Source organism: Aythya ferina (assembly GCF_964211825.1).
Source record: "Aythya ferina genome assembly, chromosome: Z".
NCBI lineage: Eukaryota > Metazoa > Chordata > Aves > Anseriformes > Anatidae > Aythya > Aythya ferina.
Window position 1 is genome coordinate 8463414 of NC_140299.1, and position 18509 is coordinate 8481922.

At 46.4% G+C, this 18509-nt stretch overlaps 1 protein-coding gene across 1 annotated transcript; it reads right to left on the reverse strand.

Annotated features, from left to right (window-relative positions):
- Window positions 1-1175: 1175 nt before the first annotated feature.
- AQP3 (aquaporin 3 (Gill blood group)) lies at window positions 1176-14840 on the reverse strand. Its single transcript, XM_084505384.1, has 6 exons — window positions 14635-14840; window positions 5773-5899; window positions 5465-5602; window positions 4445-4563; window positions 3506-3723; window positions 1176-2806 (listed from the first exon to the last, which is right to left on the reverse strand). Exons 1-6 carry the CDS (start codon window positions 14740-14742, stop codon window positions 2638-2640), a joined length of 879 nt encoding a protein of 292 aa, XP_084361510.1. The 5' UTR covers window positions 14743-14840; the 3' UTR covers window positions 1176-2637.
- Window positions 14841-18509: the final 3669 nt, after the last annotated feature.

The window sequence follows — 18509 nt, forward strand, 5'->3', positions numbered from 1 at the left end:
CATGGCAATGGATCTGCTCAGCTGCTCTCAGCACTCCTCTGACAGATCCCTCCAAAAACAGAAGCCTTACACAGTGGGAACACAGTTATGACAAAAGATAGTCAATATCTTACCTGAAAATGGTACAGAATTTTGTTGCAGTTTTAAAAAGTGTATGGAGCAAGGCAATTACCACATGCCAGAGAGAAGCAGGAGGAATGGGGTAGGGAGTACACATAAAGCACACAGACAGCGCTAGCATCCAAAGGCATATGGTCAGTAGTAAGAATTTTAGTACATCAATCAAGCCAGCTGAAGACATTATGACAGAAGAGTGGGAAAAGGACTGAGTCCTGAAGGAAACGGGGAAGTAACCTCCGCAGCAATGCTAGTTAATTGTATTAGTATAAAACAGATTTTGAGAGAAAAACTTTCAATACAGAAATGGATAAAGCAGCATATTAATGAAGGATAGAACATACCAAACTCAGCAGCTTTCTTGCTAAAAAGTCATTTGATTTCTAGTTGGTGAATTGCAGGAAATCATTCATCCAGACTACACTGAATTGTTTGCTATGGCACCGTCTGGGAAGTTATGAGTTATTTTAGGGCTGTACAATTCACACAGGAAAAACACAGCAGGACACATCAGCTAAAGAGCAACAATAATGGTATTTCAGAATAGGCTGGAAGAGCTGTGCAATTCTTCAAGCATTGGGTTAAGGTCTGTAATACTTGTTAGCTAGGCCATGCAAGGAAAAAGAAATTACTAGTAAAATATGCCGGAACATACACTGGATACAGAGTAGGATTTCACAACCAGAAGAACTGTATTAATTTAAAAAAAAAAAAAAAAGAGAGAGAGAGAAGAGAAGCTAAATGGTACAAAGGGCGAGGGACAAACACGGACTACTTGTTTCTTTTGTCTCTTGAAGACTAAGATGCCCAAGAGCAGGATGCCCCCACCCACCAGCCAATACTTTGGCCTTTGCACAGTTCTCCTCCCACCTGCCCCAAAGGGAAAGGAATAAAACACAAATGGAGCATGTAAAGGTACTGACTGGAAGGGTTAATTTCATTTTGCTACTGCAGGCTGAGGAGAGGAAAATGTTTTAAGGAAGCCTTTGCTATGGATGACTTCCTTTCCACAGCAAAGTTTGCTGACAACAGCTCAGAAATACAACTGGCGCTAACACTTTACAGTGTGGGTATTGACATTTTATTTTTTAAAAAGGCAAAAAAAAAAAAAAAAAAGAATACATTATTTCAGTGATTGGAAATGTATAGAAAGTTACATATTTCAAGAAGTTTACACATTAAAGAAATTCTTTTGAAGCCTGTTCCTTTAACGCATTGCCATGGGACCAATAAATTCTTTCACAACTGATACTGCTTGTTTCAAATACTCTGTATGGCATTGCGATCACCAGAGATCCTCTGGCACACCAGCACTGCTAGTATAGGAGGTGCCTGAACTCAGGCTCTCATCAGAAATAATGTGTTAAGAGTGCTGTGAGTGCCAGGGATGCCCCAGCAATTCTGCAAGGTAGAAAACAAAATGCTCCAACAGCATAGTTCCGTGATCTAAGGCTATCCTGGGAAAATCCAACAGTATCTCAAAGCTGTCAGAGAACAGGCAGTTCCCACACATCTTTAAATTAACTTAACTCATCCCAATCCTGGTACGTGGTAACAGCTTTTTAAGGAGTGCGCTTATATATCTCTATTAAAAAAAAAATACTATTGTGAAATTTACATGAACACACACAACTTTAACAACACCACATTTTCAGTGGAACTTGGCTATTAGCTGCTTGCAGTATATATACAAAGCTGATTAATTGGAAAGGCTGCTACAGGGAGCCAAGCTTTCTTTCCAGGTTATCCCCAATGAAAACAAGAATTTCCTATTTTATATTCCATGAGTTGGCAATATTAAAAATTGTGATCAAAACACCAGGGTGCAGTGGCTTGTAAACATTTTGTCTTAGTATTCTGTTAAAATCCAGTGCATTCTCACTTTCCGCTCTGACATTATGGATCAAATGGATATGATCTTCTGGGAGTTCACGGGAGATATGAAAGGATTAGCCAATTAAAATCTTTTAGACAAGTCCATTCCTGGTGTCAAGTCATTGACTTCAGAGCAACACCAAGCATGGATTTGATCCATCATAGAATCACAGGGAATTTTTTTCAAGGATGTTGTATTTTCTATTTAATGCTAAAACAACAAAATAATTATATTTTGCATGGTCCCCACTCTGCAGCAGATGGGGACACAGGTTTGGAGGGAAGCAGTTTGCCAAACTCACAGGCCAGGCCACCAATTTAGCCCAGGAGATCCCAAGTTCCTGAACATGAGGCCTGTGCCAGAGGTGTTGGATAGCAATGCCCACTTCTCTCCTGACTCCTACAGTCCTCAAGCCCCTTTTAGTAGGGAAAGATTACACGATACTGCACATGGGGAAAAGGCTCACAGGAAAGTGTCTAAAGCAAATGCATCAGGGATATAAAAAAAAAAAAAAAGCTATAATATCTCAAGACAGGAAAAAAAACTCTTCCTGTTGTTCTTGAAGCTCTTCTCAACTCCTTCCTCCTCTTAGCCAACTGCAGTCCTGAGTAATGAATGTCTGCCAGACCTGGGTGGCAGCTTCCTCAGACCCTTTCCTTGTGCTTCACATTGGCCAATTTGACTGTTTCCTGCTCAGAGGCAGGTGGAGAAGGCTCATCGTGGCATCCAATCATCAGCTGATAGACCATCACTCCAGCAACAGCCCCAAGGAAAGGAGCAACAACTGGAACCCACCACCACTGCTTACCAGTCCTGGAAAACACAAAGGAAATGCTCAGGGTTAACAATTGCAGATGAGGCATTAGGATACTTTGGTCTGGATATGGAACAATGCAAGATCTAGCTGCAAGTCAATGGGGATATTTGGAGGCATAAGACAACAGCAACCCTGGGTCCACCACAACACCCAAGACAGAATTTGCCTCTTGCTGCAAGTTCTGGTGACAAGCATTACAGAGCAGCTGCTTCCAGGACTTCCAAAACTGTTTCCCCACAAAGAAAGGAGAGAAATCATTGCAGTGTCTGAACTTGGCACCTTCACTTCATTCCCACTATTTGCAGGAAAGCGTCTCTTGACAACACGTAAGCCTGTATTGTTCATGACTTAATCGTCTTCAGTTACAACAAAATCCAATTATAACAAAGGCCTTACATTTCCTACCAATAAAAAATAATAATAATAAATAAGATTATGTTCAAGGTACACTTGGACTTCTCATTGATGCCCTGAGGTTTCATCCCTGATAGCAAAATTAAGTCATTTGCTGGGAACTGCCCTACATGTATGATTTCTTAAGAAGCAACAGAGCAGTGTCTTTTTAAAAATGTCTATACGGTCCAGAGATACCTCATGGGTGCTAAGATTTTCTGTGATGCCAGAAGTACTACCTAATTGGACTTATAGTTGTTTTTTCCCCTTGATGCCTGAAGTCTTAATCGGCAAGCACTTACCAGAACACTTCAGAGCCCCAACCAGCAATGGCTGTGAAGAGACGAGGGCCAAAGTCCCTGGCAGGGTTGACAGCATAGCCAGAGTTGAAGCCCATGGAGGTTCCAATAACAAGGACAACAAAGCCAACTGTGAAAGCTTCCAGACCCGTGGGGACAGGGTTGTTGTAGGGATCCACAATAGCCAAGACGCAAACAATCAGGGAGGCTGTGCCAATGAACTGGGGAGGGAGGGGAAAAAGAAAAAAGCAAAGAATTTATTCCAGGCTGATCTTTTAACCAAGTTACTTATCTCCTATGAAATTCCATGATTTTAGGATTCGTTCTCTAAAAAGCTGCACTAAGTCATCCCATGGCATTATTAGACATCACCCTATTGGGAAAGGACAGTGGAGCTCACTCCTAGCAGCTGACAAGCTCCATCATACCTATACCTTTTTCCCTACCCACAGGAGAGCTATGAATAACCATCCAAGCAGCCAAAAGCAGCTGAAGACATCTTCCTGAACCTACCTCCAAGCTGCCACAGCCGAGCAGCTGCTCTACCTTTGTGGTTGGTGGCAACTTCAGGGAGGAGAGAGACCCCTCCAACATCAGCCAGCACCCCACACCCACTTGACCTCTGGGTCATGCAACAACCACAGCAGTGGAAGTAAGAAAGAGACATCCTTCAGGAGCTGAGACCAAGTTATGTCCTTTTCACTGGTGTCCTGGCAAGCGTTGGGTCTAACACTGGTTAGTGCCTTTAAGACAAGCTTGCTTGGTTTAAGCCTTTCCAACATTCACCTTCCTATGGGCTAGTGAGATACCCATACAGAAAGGATCTTGGAGCCAATCTCTCTCCTCTTGAAACTGCAATTCATTCTCTAATCAAATGAGAGGCCCAGAACCACCCCAGAAGATACCTCTTCAAATTCTGGCATCCTCCCAGCACCCTCTTACCTGGTCAAAGAATCCATTCACAATGTTCAGATGCTGAGATGGGTAGGTGGCAAAGATACCAGCAGTGGCATTCTGTCCCGTTACGTACAGCTGGTTGCTGCCAAAAGCCCAGATGGCATCTGGAGGTGGGGAAAAGGCAACAGAGTTAGAGCCCAAAAAAGAAACACTAATCCGAATCCTAATTCCTCCCACAAGGTGCTTAAACATCTGTGGTACTACAGAAGTCATAACAGATATAGTAATGGACCTGATCTGCAGCAAATATGATTTGGGCTAATCTTGCCATTTCCTCTAAGCCAATAAGCCAATACTTTCACCTCTTGGGGCCGTCTCGTAGAGCAGTTGCCCCCTCATCTACTGCTGTATAGAAGCTGAATAACTACCCTAAGCAGGTTGTATAGGTTCCCTCCATGGTCAGTTAAGAGAAAAATAGCTGCTCATCCCTGTTTTAGGCAGCTAGTTAAGATGGGGTTAGTTCTTTTCTGCAGAGAATCTGACTTCAGCCCACCAAATTCTGGAACACTGCTTAGCTCTAACATCCATTAAATGCTGAGCAATGGTAAGTGCTGATTAATTTTACTTGTTTACCTTACACAATTACAGCAGTACTGCTTTGTTTGGAATTAGCAGCATTAAACCTTTTCCTGATCAGCACAAAGAGTGTTCAGTTCTCGTCCATTGAATATTGTTGTATTGAGGAGCACCGTGAAAGAGGAATAGACTTATGAGGAACTGGATTTCTGGGATGTTTTCCAAGATGTACAATCACCCTGATAAGGGCTGCCAAAGCTGCTGGAAGTCCAATTGTCTCACACTAGCATCCATACAATGCAGAAAAATTCAGGTGAAGTTTATCTTTTTTTTTTTTTTTTTTTTTTGACAAGGGGAGTAAAATGGCTCTGGAACAATGCCCAGATATAAAGTCTCTATTACTACTAGTGTTTCATCAACATTTCTGGAAGATCTGTTTTAATCTGGATAATAGACACGTACTTGCACACATAGACTATCTGCACTTACCATAGTAGAGACCAAAGACTATGCCAGCTCCCAGGAAAGCTCCAAGAGTCTGGGCCAGGGCATAAATTGGCAGCTTGATCCAGGGCTCCCGGGCCAAGAAGCACATGGCAAAAGTGACAGCAGGGTTCAGGTGTCCACCTGCAGAAAGATTGGAGGTTAGTGCACTTTTGAAAGCAGAACTTGGGTCCCAGAGCTGAGCCAGGGCACACCAGTCTCCAAACCAGCACCACACAGGAAAAGTGCAGTTCTCTATGACTACACACCAGTTGTCACAAGTGAATTCCAGCCACCACAAAGCCACAACGTACCTGACACTTGTCCTGAGATCAAAATGCCAAGCATCACAGCGAAGCCGAAGGCCAGGTTAACAGTCAGGAATCCTCCATGAGACCCTCTGCTGAGCACAACCTGAGCAACAGAGCCACAGCCAAACAACTGGAAAAAAAAAAATAAAGAGAAAGATTGAAGTTAGCCTCTGTTTCACATCAGGCCCAGCTGCTGACTGACACCCTTGACTGCTCTGCTCACACCTGCATGCACCACTGAAGGCCTCGGGTCAAGGATGAGCTGTAAAACTTCAACCCCCAGTCATCATAACCAGGGATAATAGGGAAGGAGAAAGGACACAAGGCAAGTCTGACACCTGGCTGGGGGAACTGAAACAAGGACCAAAAAGTCTGAAGAAAGATCAGCCCACAGCTCACATCTCTAAGAGACTGAACATCTTTATCCAAACATCTCATTTTTAGGCAGCTAAAGGTAGGCAAGAAGAGTCAGGGAGACAGCACCCCAGAACAAGGTGTTTACAGCACAACTTGTTCATATAAGGGATCTGGGCACCTTGCTGTTGAAAACAGCTAATAACAGTCCGACCCAGTAGCACATAGATTGTCGGGGCACTATTTTGGTATTGCCTGAAATAAAGACATGGCTGAGGAAGGGTAGGGTCAGCCTGGCAATCACAGACACTCCTTCAGGCAGCCCTGGCTGATGGGTTGGGGCTGCCTCCCTGAGCTGAGCTACCTATAGTTGTCCCGAACCCAAGGCACGCTGTGGGCCTCCAAGCCAACCACATCCCTCCTATGGCAAAATTATGTAGGAAAGGACCAGGATAACACAGTTGGCCTGTCTCTACAGTACCAATGTGCATCAAGCACTTAGGGCAACAATAGTTACTTCTGTTGGGTGACAAGGGGTGTTGCCTAATAGCTAAAAGAGGCACATGCTCATGCTCAAAGACGTGCTCTTAATGGGTGATTCTTGTGTTCCCAACTACATTCAAAAGCCATGCTTCCTATGCTCATCCTTAACAACCCAGGCTAATTTCCCCAGGTGGTTCAGTTCATCACTCAACCAGCTGGATGCCTTCTGCCTGGCTGAGTCTTTGCACTACCTACCATGCACTTTAAGAGGCCCTAGTCCTGAGCTTCTCTTTGCTTGTATCTTCCTCTGACTCTACCTGAACTGATTCTCAATGTGTACCAGGTATCACTTCACCACCAGGTACTGTGAGCATCCTTAAACAAGGACAAGGATTAGAGTTTGCTCCTGGACTGCTCCCAGAGGACAGAGATCCTCCAGGTTAGGCATATAAGCTTTCCTTACTTCTACTGAATATGTGCCCATATCTACCCACCCATCAAGTCTTTCTGCTTCTGTAAACTTCATCATTTTAGAATTGCTCAATTGCCACACAGACAGCATCTGCTCCTAGGAGAGAAGCCACCAAATAGGGACTGGGAGGCAGGGGTGGATCTCTTCGTCTCTCCTGCCAACGCTGGACATGCTGTTGAGCAACACACAATTCAGAGAAAAGGCAAAGCCAAAACACAGCTAACTCATCCCCTGATAACTGATGAATTACTAACAAAGCAAACACTGCACTCAGCCTGCTGGGAAAGGGGCGGCCAGATAGGCTGGAGGCGAACTCACGAGGTGGACACTGCACACAAGGACCTCCTGACAGGGAGCCAGGTCCCCAACACAGGGTTTTGTGTAGAAAGAACAAAGGAACCTGCAGAACTTGCTAGTTAACAGGAGATGACATCCAGCACTGCTCTCTACTGGGTGCAATCAGAACAGCCCCTCCAGTGTCCCAACCCCAAGATTCCCCACTGGAAAGCCAGGGCAGAGAAGATGCCTGGCTGAAGGCAAAAAGTCTTGTCTGTTGTGCAGCAAACAGCCATCATTCCTAGCCATGTCCATGCTACTGAGGGGAACAAGTAAATACTGACTAATGACCAGGGTGACATCTGTTTCTTCTTTTACCCCAGAGGAGCCCCAGCACACTTCAGTCAGAGGTTTGGACAGAGTTTTTGGCTATGGTGTTCACCTCTAAGGCCACAAAGCAAGCACATCAGTCTGACCAGGGAAGGATGAGCCCACAAAAAGATGCACTGGGCATCTGAGTTTGGCAGGGTTGGCCCCAGTTTATTCCTATTGATGAAGGTATTTGTGTTATTCATGCTGAAAGAACTGGCAGTTCTGCAAGTGGATGGTGGTTGGCTTGTTAGCCACATATCTTTTAGTCACAGAAACCACAGAGTAAAGTTCCCCACCCTGCCATCCACCGCCTCATTTACCCACAAAGTTCTTCTCTCAACCTGGAGGAGTTCCAGCTCTGCCATTTCTCAAGAGGTTATTCCCCACCCTTCTCTCCCCTCCATCCTACACCTTGCAATCCTTCTCCAGCTTTTCTGCAAGAAGGAGTCTATGGGCCATGCAAAAACACCTCCAGGCCACATCACGGGAGCATTACAACTGTTTATCAGATGAGCCTTGAGCAACAACAGGAAACTTAACCCTAAGCAGATTTAAAAAAAAAAAAAAAAAAAAAAAAAAAAGGGTAGGGTGATATTTATGAACAAGTTTGAACTTCAGTATGCTTGTGTGCAATTCTGTCCCCTACCAATGAAGTCCTTTAAGCATAAACACATTTTTATACATGACATCCAACCGCCGCACTTGAACTTTAAGAATTCATTCAAATGATGCTCATCCCTGCTCTTGTGGCTCTTGGTTTTACATTATAGCATCTGGTACAGTCCATCAGCACTCAGCAGCAGCCAGTGGTACACCTTCACAAGCTAGGTGTAGCCTTGACACAAGCCATACCACGCAGTTATGTTGTCTGGAGGGATGCAGCTTGATGCATTTACAGACACAAAAGTTAAAATAACTATCATCATGTCTGTGCAAACTACGTTTACCTGGAGTGGGATTTTTTGCACCCTTGTGCATCTGAGTTATATGGTAAGTCTGATCTGGACATCTTGAATTCCTCCCTCACACCCAATGGAGAAAAATTGCAACATCTGGAAGGAAACCCATCCTCCCAAGATGGGCAGCCACACCAAGTAGTTCAATCTAGGGTCTCACTTCTCTCTGCTGAAGTAGTCAGCACTCAGCACAGCCAACTCTGACTTTCCTGTTTAAGTCTGGGCAGGACAAACCCCACTGCCACAATGAAACTTTTTTATCTTTTGGTATATTCTTTCAAGACTCCTAAAGAGGCATCAGTGACAGACACAATGCCTGGAGCACATACTGTCACTGTGGTCTGCCATGCTGCTCAAGGAAACAGAAATCAGACCATGTTTACAACCCTGTGGCAGATTTTGTCATGATCCACTTTTCCAAATCCTTGCCCTGCCAGGTTCCTATTATTTTGTTGTGGTAGTGACAAAACTTAATTACAACAATTTCCACTTCTTCTATACGTTAATTTTCCCTCCAATTCCCTCTCCCAAACCATGAAATACAGGATATCCTCACCATTCTTTTTTTTTTTTTTTAAAAAAAAGTCTTCTTTTTTAAACACTTAGAAGTTCAAGAGCAGTTAGTTTGAATTGAAAGGCAAGAAGGTCAAAAAAAAAAAAAAGTCAGCATTTATCTGTTGGTTTTTTTTTTTAAAGTTCTTTAAGTCCATGCAATGGATGTAAAAGTCCTTAGTCAATATTCGACCACTATGGTCAGGAGATAGCAGTGCACACCCCAGGGGAGATGATCCCTCACTCTCAGGATTTTAATAACCTGCTGCAACCACACTGATTTTACATTACAGGAAAACATCCCAACCAACAGAAACCCAGGTTAGTTCCCCACATGGCACGGTGCGCAGCAGTCAGCTGTTATATCCCTGTGAGCCACTAGGCAAGCTCAAAAGCAAATTTTTAAGTGCTAATAAAATGATTGCAACAAGCCATTACTCTGATGTATTAAAGCTACTCTCCTAGGAAGTGAGGTCGCTGCACCCATTAACCAGGCTAATGGAAGCCAGCTCCCTAATTTCATCTCACTGGCTGAAGCAGATCTAATGGTTTCACTGCCAGCAGGAAGGATTCTCCCTCAGAGGCTGATCCAACTCCTTGCACTGCAGAAAATGAACAGGAGCCCACCACCTTCTGCAGTGAGTTCAAGGGTGAAGGGGCTGCACAAGGAAGGGGGCAGCCAGAGGCAGCAGCAAAGAATAATAATATAACAGGAGACGTGGCAGGTTGCTGGGTGTAGCTTCATACCCAGGGAAACCAAACCTCCCTGTGTCCAGGGCACATGAGGCTTTGTCACCTCAGGTGGCAAACACCCCGTCTTCTCCCTGGCTAGGGACAAAAAAGGCCTGGAGTTAGTCACAGCTGGTATGAAGGAACCTTGGAGGACAAAAAAATATGTTGAAAGAGCTAATGAAGATGTGAGGCCACCTGGGTTCACAGACAGCTCGTGTGCAAAACAGTTCTGTAGGTGAACTCAGGAGGGTAGCACCCGATGCCTCCCTGCACAATGGCCACATTCCCTCTCTCACTTGCCCTCTCCCTCCTTTGTCAGTGCTCTTTCATGCCTCCAGGTGCAATGCCTGGATGCATTTGCACTTGGACTTCAGACAGACTGATCTCTAAATCAAGATGGAAAAGTTTCGTTTGCATAGCCCAAGAGGAGTGGTGTTGCCCAAGCTGCAACTCTCCTCTTCAGCTAGCAAACAAACCAGGGATTAGGCAAGGATCCCACTGTAAGTCTACCCTAATCACCTTGGTGGATGTGAAATGTTGCTCAGCTCTCACTGTCCTCTGGTTAGGTGGGGAAGGCGCCAGAAGGGCAGTCATACCCAGGGGATGCTCTAAAGGAAAGCTATTGATGGAAGATTTTAAGGATCAGAGACCCCTTTCTTCATACTAGGGTGGAACTCAAAACCTAGGGCTTTCACAAAGTCCTCCCAAGGACTTCCCTGCAGCTCAGTGTGAGACTGGGTTAAGACACTGCAAACCCCAAACGTGGCCTCTTACTGCCCTCCCTGTGTAGTGGGGTGGATCACACAGCCAGAGGGACCTCCACCAGCCACAGGGACAGTGCAAGGAGCACCATTCATGCCCTTACTTGTAATCTCTCTCAAACAGATGGGTCACCATTTAAAGTTTGCAAAGCAGGGGAGAAACATCAGATCCCACAGTTTGGCTTCTTGTCCAGCACAGCTGGAGCCAGCCTGGGCAGAAACACCCCAGCAGGGAAGGGCCGAGGTGGATGGTCTGTAATGTTACAGCTCTCTTCATCACCAGCTGTCTCAGAGCCAGTTGGGGCAGCAGGACTTGAGAGATAAGAGGGAGTCTGAGGGGAGCTGCGCCATACACGCACCATGTGCTACGATAACGCTGCTCAGAGATGGAGAGAGACTGGTCTCAGCACACACCAAAAAAATAAAGAAAAAGAAAAAAAAAAAAAAGCAGCCAACAGTGGAGGATTTGGGCATTAGTGAGGAAGCTTGTTATTTTAGCTTGTTTCCCCCCATACACATATTGAAGTAAGAACACATTGTGCTATTCCTGATGCCCCTCAGATCAGGAGGCTTCAGCTCTCAGGAAGACGTGGGTTTTCACAGGGTTGGGCATTGTTGGGGGAAAGCTGCCTCCCACCAAATAATTACAAAAAAATAAAAATAAAAATAAGGCTTTAAGAAAATAGGCACAAATCAGACAACGACACTGGGAAATGCTGTGCCACCCTGGATGGCTGTCGTATGAGCAGCACAGACTTTAAGCTTTGCACTGCCAACAGTTTAATGAGGTTCCCTCTGCCTTGATCATCCCAACTACTTTGCTATTTTGGTTTCTGTGGTCCACAGCACACTCATTCCCCAGAAAGCTCCCACCTGGCCACAAAGCCAGGACAGCCTGAATGAAAAGCTATTAGGAGTAGTTCTGTTCTTTCCTCATGCCTCAGCAGCAGTGAATCATAGTTAGTCCAATTTGGAAATCAGTTACAGCAGCAAGTTACTTCTCTTGCAAATGTAAAAACCTAACAGAGCCACCTTTGGTATTTACAGCCAGCAGAGCAAAGCAAACAGACCCAGCCTTTAAGGAAAGCACAGAGACTTGCCACTGGAAATCTTGCTTTAGCGAGTTGCTACAGCAATAACACAAACAGCAAGTCACTCGGAAAATGCCTTCAGCATTTGCATTGCTTATCCACTGCCAGCAAGGGTGCTTCCGACACAGCTATAAAGTTCAAAACTAATGTACCATTCAGAAAGTATATTTTGAAGGGGGGGGGAGGAAGGAAGAGGATCGTCTTAATTATCAAAGGAAACAGAATCAGCATTGCCATTTCTGTAGCAGGAGGGACACCAGGCACAGAGTGCAACTCTGTTGTGCAAGGTGCCGTGATCTGCGAAAGCTGCTTGCAAGTGGAGAACACCTCGCCTTTGCACTGTTCAGGGTTTGGCTGCTTATCTGGATTATTTTTATCTTAAAAAAAAAAAAAAAAAAGTATTTCTAGATCACGTTCTGCTTCCTTTACAACCCCTTCAAAAATAAGAATCAAGCACCAGGTTGATTCTTACCAAGAAAGAAACTCTGCAGGGGCCTGAAAAGATTTTGCTCTAGAAGAGCTTTAGAGAGTTGCAGTTATGCAAGTGAGAGGGAGGAGAGAAGGAGCTGAAGTCATGCCAATATCTACGGTGGGACAAGTTTTACATTACACAGTGCAATCTCAAGTAAACTGCAAACTTTAAACAGTCTCACTCCCTCTGGGTTCAGGAAGTTGACTTCAGTGTGAATAGTACCAAGCCTTAAATCCATCCTCAGTACTGCTCAGTTCTAATATATTCATCATCTGTGAATGGATCTCTCCATGCATCCCATGGCTTTCCTCATGTATTTATTCTCTGAAGCCCATAACAGATGCTTACTGGGCTCAGATGCAGATCAATGCATTCACACCCAGCTCAGCCTGCTGGCAGGGCAGGCAGCAGGGACTATTGCAGGGTACAAATGCTCATTTTCCCTCCAGGCAGAATCCAGATCTGTGTCCTGGGATTATGCAGCCTGAACCACAACCCAGATCCTCTGAAAAGGGGGTAAAATAGACAACTTCAAGGCCTTTTATGTTCCAGGTAGCTGATAAAAGAGACACAGGGGAATATGGGTGATAGGAAGCAAGAAAAAAGTGACTTCATATTAAAAGAAACAAAATCTCAAAGTCGCACTTCATTACCAGAAGAATTGACTAGGACAGCACCAAGGGATTCATTTCCCCATTTCTATACCCTGTTTCTGCCTGCTGTCAGCCAGGCAGTGTTTGCCATGCCTGGGATTTTTCCATTTCTCCCACCACCCACCCCGATTTCTCCCATATGAGCACAGAGCTCTCACAGCCCTTCGTCCCCAGCATGGGAGCCTCAGGAGATCCCAGGTCACTCCTACAAGATCTGTGCACAAACACGAAGCGTGTTGCTCCCAGGGGCTGTCCCTGGCTGAGGGGCACTCATTTTAGAAGCTGGTTATGATTTTGGGCCAAACCCTTCCATGCTCTGAGCACATCCCGACTCCTCTCTGCCTCACAGCAGCAAGGCTGTAGGGACAAGTTGTAGCAGTTGGAAGAAAGAATAACTTTTTTTTTTTTTTTTTCAACCACAAACCTTTCTGGATTCATTCACATGACTAAAGGCTTGCCTTATTTCTCCACCAATACTAACTTGGCTATCAGGAGACACTCCTCCTCTCCACAAACACCACCTTGCTTCTATCCTGAGACGAAGCGCAGCAACATCAGTGATCCACAAACAGCAGCTTTCTGCTGGTTACTTTCCTATCAGCTTCTACACACCTTAATCCAAGTATAACCCTTCCCTAAGGAACCAGTAGGCTTGCAAGTCACCAGAGCTGGGTCATTCTGGAGAGAAAGCCATTGCACTGTGTAAAGCTGCTTTCTTTCAGGAGTATTAACATTTTATGGTCTCACATCAGATTCAGTAGTCCCCTCTTCTTCATCAGGAAAGTACATGCTACGAAAGCGTACGACAGTTTGTCAGTCCCTCTGCTGTCCCCAGGAGGGCAGGCAGCTTCGTCAAACCTTCCTCTGCTTTTGGCCCCTCCAACTATCAGTGTTTTTCCCAAACAACCCTGCTATCAGTTACAGCAAGAGGTAAACCCGCTGTCACTCCACAGAAGTCTGGAGGACTGCTCTGGATCCCCACCACTTCAGATGAAGTTTTTGCCTTTCAGCTCAAAGACACCCACCCCACTTTATTCCTCATACCCCATCCCTTTGGGAACCAAGCACTACAACAGGCAGAAGAGTTACGTTGCCATTCAGCACTTAGAAAAACACATGGAGCGACAGCTCAGCACTGCCACGCACACAGGATCAGCCGCCAGCAAGGGCTGCCCTGGTGGCATGCAGACCCACTGATAAGGTTTGAGGGACTTGCAGCAGAGAAAAACACTGCAACACTAAGTTCTGGCTTCTCCATAGGATGTACAGAGAAAACAAAGCAAGGAAAAAGCTTTCGCTGCCTGGGTGATAATAGTTGTACTATTTCAGTGCCAGGAAAATATTCCAGGGCCGAGAGGGAAAGGAAGTTTTGCACGATCTCCAGGAAAACTCCTGCTCTCACACGGAGCCTGCTCTGCTCCCTGCACTCCACAGGCACAGCACAGCCCCCCAGCACCTGCTGAGCACTACAGAGCCCACCCTTTGCCTGCCACCCTAAAGCTCACCCTACAGCAATTTGCATGAGCTTTTCCCTGCTCTATAGACAAGGACTTCTCCTCTAGAGCCCACAGGGCAGGCTGCACTGGAGCTGGGCTCATCCACGGGACAAATCCCAGCAGCAGCACAGCCCCTTTGCCAGGACAGTGTCCCCCCACCAGGATGGTGTCCGCTTCACCCCAGCACAGACTCACCACCAGGATCAGGGTCCCCAAGCACTCGGCCAGAGCTTGTCGCACTAATTTGTTTCTGATCCTCAGGTGCTCTTCAATAGTGGCGAGAACATCCTTTTGCCTCCCCATCGCAGCAGAGGTGTCCTTCCAGCAGTGTCAGGGAACAGCAGCAGCTGACACAGCCTCAGCAAGGTTTCTTCCCCAGCAGAGCTGCCTTTGCTTATAAATAAGTTTGCAATGCCTGACACACCTCCCAGTGACCACACCCCTTCCACCCTCTTCAAAACCCTTTTTTCTCCTCCTTTTCAGCACGAGGCAGACCAAGCTGTTTTCTTCACTTTCTATATTGCTCGCATAGGTGAGCGAAAGATTCAGGACTTTCAGAAGATGGAAGAATTAAAGGTGGCAAAGATGTCCTGCCCCAAACCCTTCTGCTTTCACCGCCTAGTGTGTGGGGCTGTAGCTTCTTCTCTTCAGCTGAAGTCCAAAAGCTGGGCTGAAAAAACAACATCATTGCCCATTTGTGTGATCATAGCACCCTGCTTCCCACTCCCTTTTCCTCCCAAGCCCACCAGAGGATGGCAAAGGCTCTGCTGCCCCTAATTCAGAGGCCGTGGAGGTTTTTGCAGCGGAGCAGTGGGGCAGGAGGGTTGGTGCCCATAGCTGTGCTGTGGGACGGGGCCAGGCACCTCCTGCCCCAGTAAGCCCCCACCAGTAGCTGGTGTTCAGAGCAAGGCCAGGCCTGCCCCAGCCCCCCACCCCAGCTGGAGGATTGTGGTTGGGTCCAAAACATTGGTGACATTGCAGCTTCCCCCTCACAAGGCTCTGCAAGCACATTTTCATCCCAGTCCCCATGAAAGAAAAAAAAAATCCACAAGAGGTCCCCAGCACAGCCTCAGCAAGGAGACCACCGACTCACTGAGCCGACTCACTCATCGACTGTCGCTACCTTCTTGTTCTCAGTGACATCCTGCATCACCCCGGGCTGATTTTATGAGACCACCTGAATGAAAAGCTGTCCCAGTCCCTAACATCTGGAGCTGCTGGCAGGACGTGTGCCACTTGCAGCATCTGGTTTCTGTTAAGCCAGCAATAAAAATTCCCCGGGCTCTTTGACTCTGTGGGGCTTGACGTAGCACAGCAGGATGAATGAGCAGGGCTGAGGGGACCCCTTTCCCGGATTTGTTCCCTCACCTCCTCTGCAAAGCCACAGATTGCCAGATCTTCCTCCTATTTAACCATAAACTTTCCCCCTGTAAAAGCACGGCTCTCCAATGTGGTGATGAATGGGCTTTTATTCCCTACAGAAGCCACAGCCAGCCCGAAGATCCAAGTCAGGAAAGCAGTTAGGAAAGCAATAACATGTGGGGAATTGAATGCAGGGGAACATTTGGGTCCAAATGCAATTACAAGGGATGGGAAACATCTCTCAGTATCTCAACATCTCTTGGGCCTGGGCCTGGTTTGGTAACACAAGCATCATTGAAGTCCTCCAAACTCCAGCAACATGGGGTTCGCAAAACAGCCCCAAGGACACCCACTTTTCCTTCCTTTCCCTCTCTCTCCCCATATCCCTCTCATTGTGCATCATCCAAGCCATGGAGGACCCACAGCTGCACCTCTGCCTCACCTCGTCCTGCACTTCCCATCTCCTTTATATTCCCCTCTGTCCTTTTCACCCTGATGTTGTCTGAAGCCACTGCAGCCAGAAGTGAAACCATGGTGCACTTCAGAGCTAACATCTTCTTTTCCACTTGTTGAGCCACTGGTGGGCAGGTGCTGTGGTGTATGTTTATAATTTGTTTAGACTGGGTCATGGATCCCATTCTTTCCCCATAGTGGGGACAGGGCCATAAGACTAGACCCATGCTGGGTGAGAGCCGTAAGACCAGAGAGCCTGCAGAGGAGCAGGAGGGACGTGGAGATGCGATGTTCTCCAGATAAGCAGATACGTGTCTCCCAGAAGTGCAGCACCCGATCCCCACTGGCTACGAGTAAGAGTCGAGGGTACAGAAATTTCCTCATGGCTGGTGAAGGGAGGGGAGCTGTCTGGGCTCCCAGGATGATGATAGAAGATAGTGGTAGCACCAGCATCAAAGCTGGTGCTTGGAAAAGTCTAGACAGACGCGAGCCCGAGGAGCCGGGGTGGGGTGGGCACTCTGACACCAGCTCCGTGGCTGACTCACTGCCCATTAATTACATGGCCTGACCCTGAGCAAAACCTTCACCTTTCCACACCTCAGCTTCTTCAGCAGTAAATTGGAGAGAGTGACAGTGGATTCCCTTCCCGGGGCGTCATGAGGGTGAATCACTGCAGCCCAAGACCCAGCGACTTAAACTGAGCAATGGGGACTTATGCAATTGCTTTCCCAAGAACCACGTTGTTACCTACAAAGGAGCAAGGGGAAGGGACAGTGATGCAATGCTGGGGAAGTGGAAGATCTTTTCAGAAGCAATAATTAATCAAAGTGTGAATAAGGGCTGAAAGGTGCCAATTCTGGAGCTTCTCCGTGCCAAGGTAGGAATTGACCTGCCACACCGAGCAGCTGGACTCCAGGGACACAGGACTCAAGCACAAAACAACTGAAGATATGTGTCATCAGCTACAATTTTTCAAAGAAGACCATCCGACCTGTTACCTGGTGCACGAGGTACTGGCACCCATCCTCATGGTTAGCAGTCTGTGGGTCAGCAGGAGTAAACAAGGAAGGACACAGGAGTAGGACTGTGGTAAACCTTCAGTCTGGTAGACCCTCAGAGCTGTTGGCCTTTCCTCCTGTTGGGTGGACACAGCAAGATGTCCACACCTTTACCACTGCTTTGCACGGACATTCAAAGCCACACTTTCACAGCACAGGGGTTTGAACAAAGGAAATTTCCAAACCTCTGTCACAAGAACTCATGCCTCACCTCCTGGTGGTGGTGCCAAAGCTGTAGTCATTCACAGCATCCGGTGAACTAGAGTGAACTATCCTTATCTATCTGTACAGTGTCAAAAAAAAAAAAAAAAAAAAAAAAAAATAGAAGAGCAATGTAACACTTTAATTTATGTAAAATACTGGTCCCCCCAGAGGAAAGCTCAAAGATAAAAAAGAAGCTCAGCTCAGCAGGGAACTCAGGAGAGCATTGTTTGTTCTGTTTAGCTTGTTCCATAAATCTCAGTCTTCTATCCCAATATTTTCTGGGGCCCAAAAGTATGGGAGTACCCAGGGATAAACCAAGATCTGAACCCATGCCCTCTAACCGCAGTCCATCGGAGCACTTGTCTATAAGTTTGTCACTTTCTTACTCCTTCCCTTTCTCTCCTGCAGAACCTTGCAACATGCCATGACAAACTCACTGTGCTTGGGCTGTTATTTCTAGACACAGTCCAAAACCAACACCCAGGCTCCATGTTTGCTGTTTGTGTTTCAGCCTTGGCACTCGGCTCCTTCCCTCATTGCTCTGCTCCAGGGGAAAGACACAGGTGAAATTTTAAAGGAAGAACCCAATCCTTGGCTGCTTTCCTTCAGCTGTTTTCCTACCGGCTCTAGTGACACAGAATAAACCCAAGCTTATGAACTCCTTGGCTTCTGCAAAGCGCTGAATCAGCCTCCAGCAGTGTAATTTTTCTTATTAAAAAAAAAAAAAAATGCTTAACAAAGTAACCAGACTTATCCTCAAGCAGCTGAACAGGTAAACTTGGACCAATTGGTTCCACATCTTATCCAAGCCAAATTCATTCACCCATCCCAGGATACATGGTGCAATCCAACAGGGGGAAGAGCATGAATCACACAAATCTGTAATGAGTCAGTCGCTGCACTGGGTCACCTGGTGCAAACGCCGTTATGCCAAGGGAGGTCACTGGGTCAAAGCATGACGGGATTTGTTCTTGTGAAATCTCCCTTTAGAAG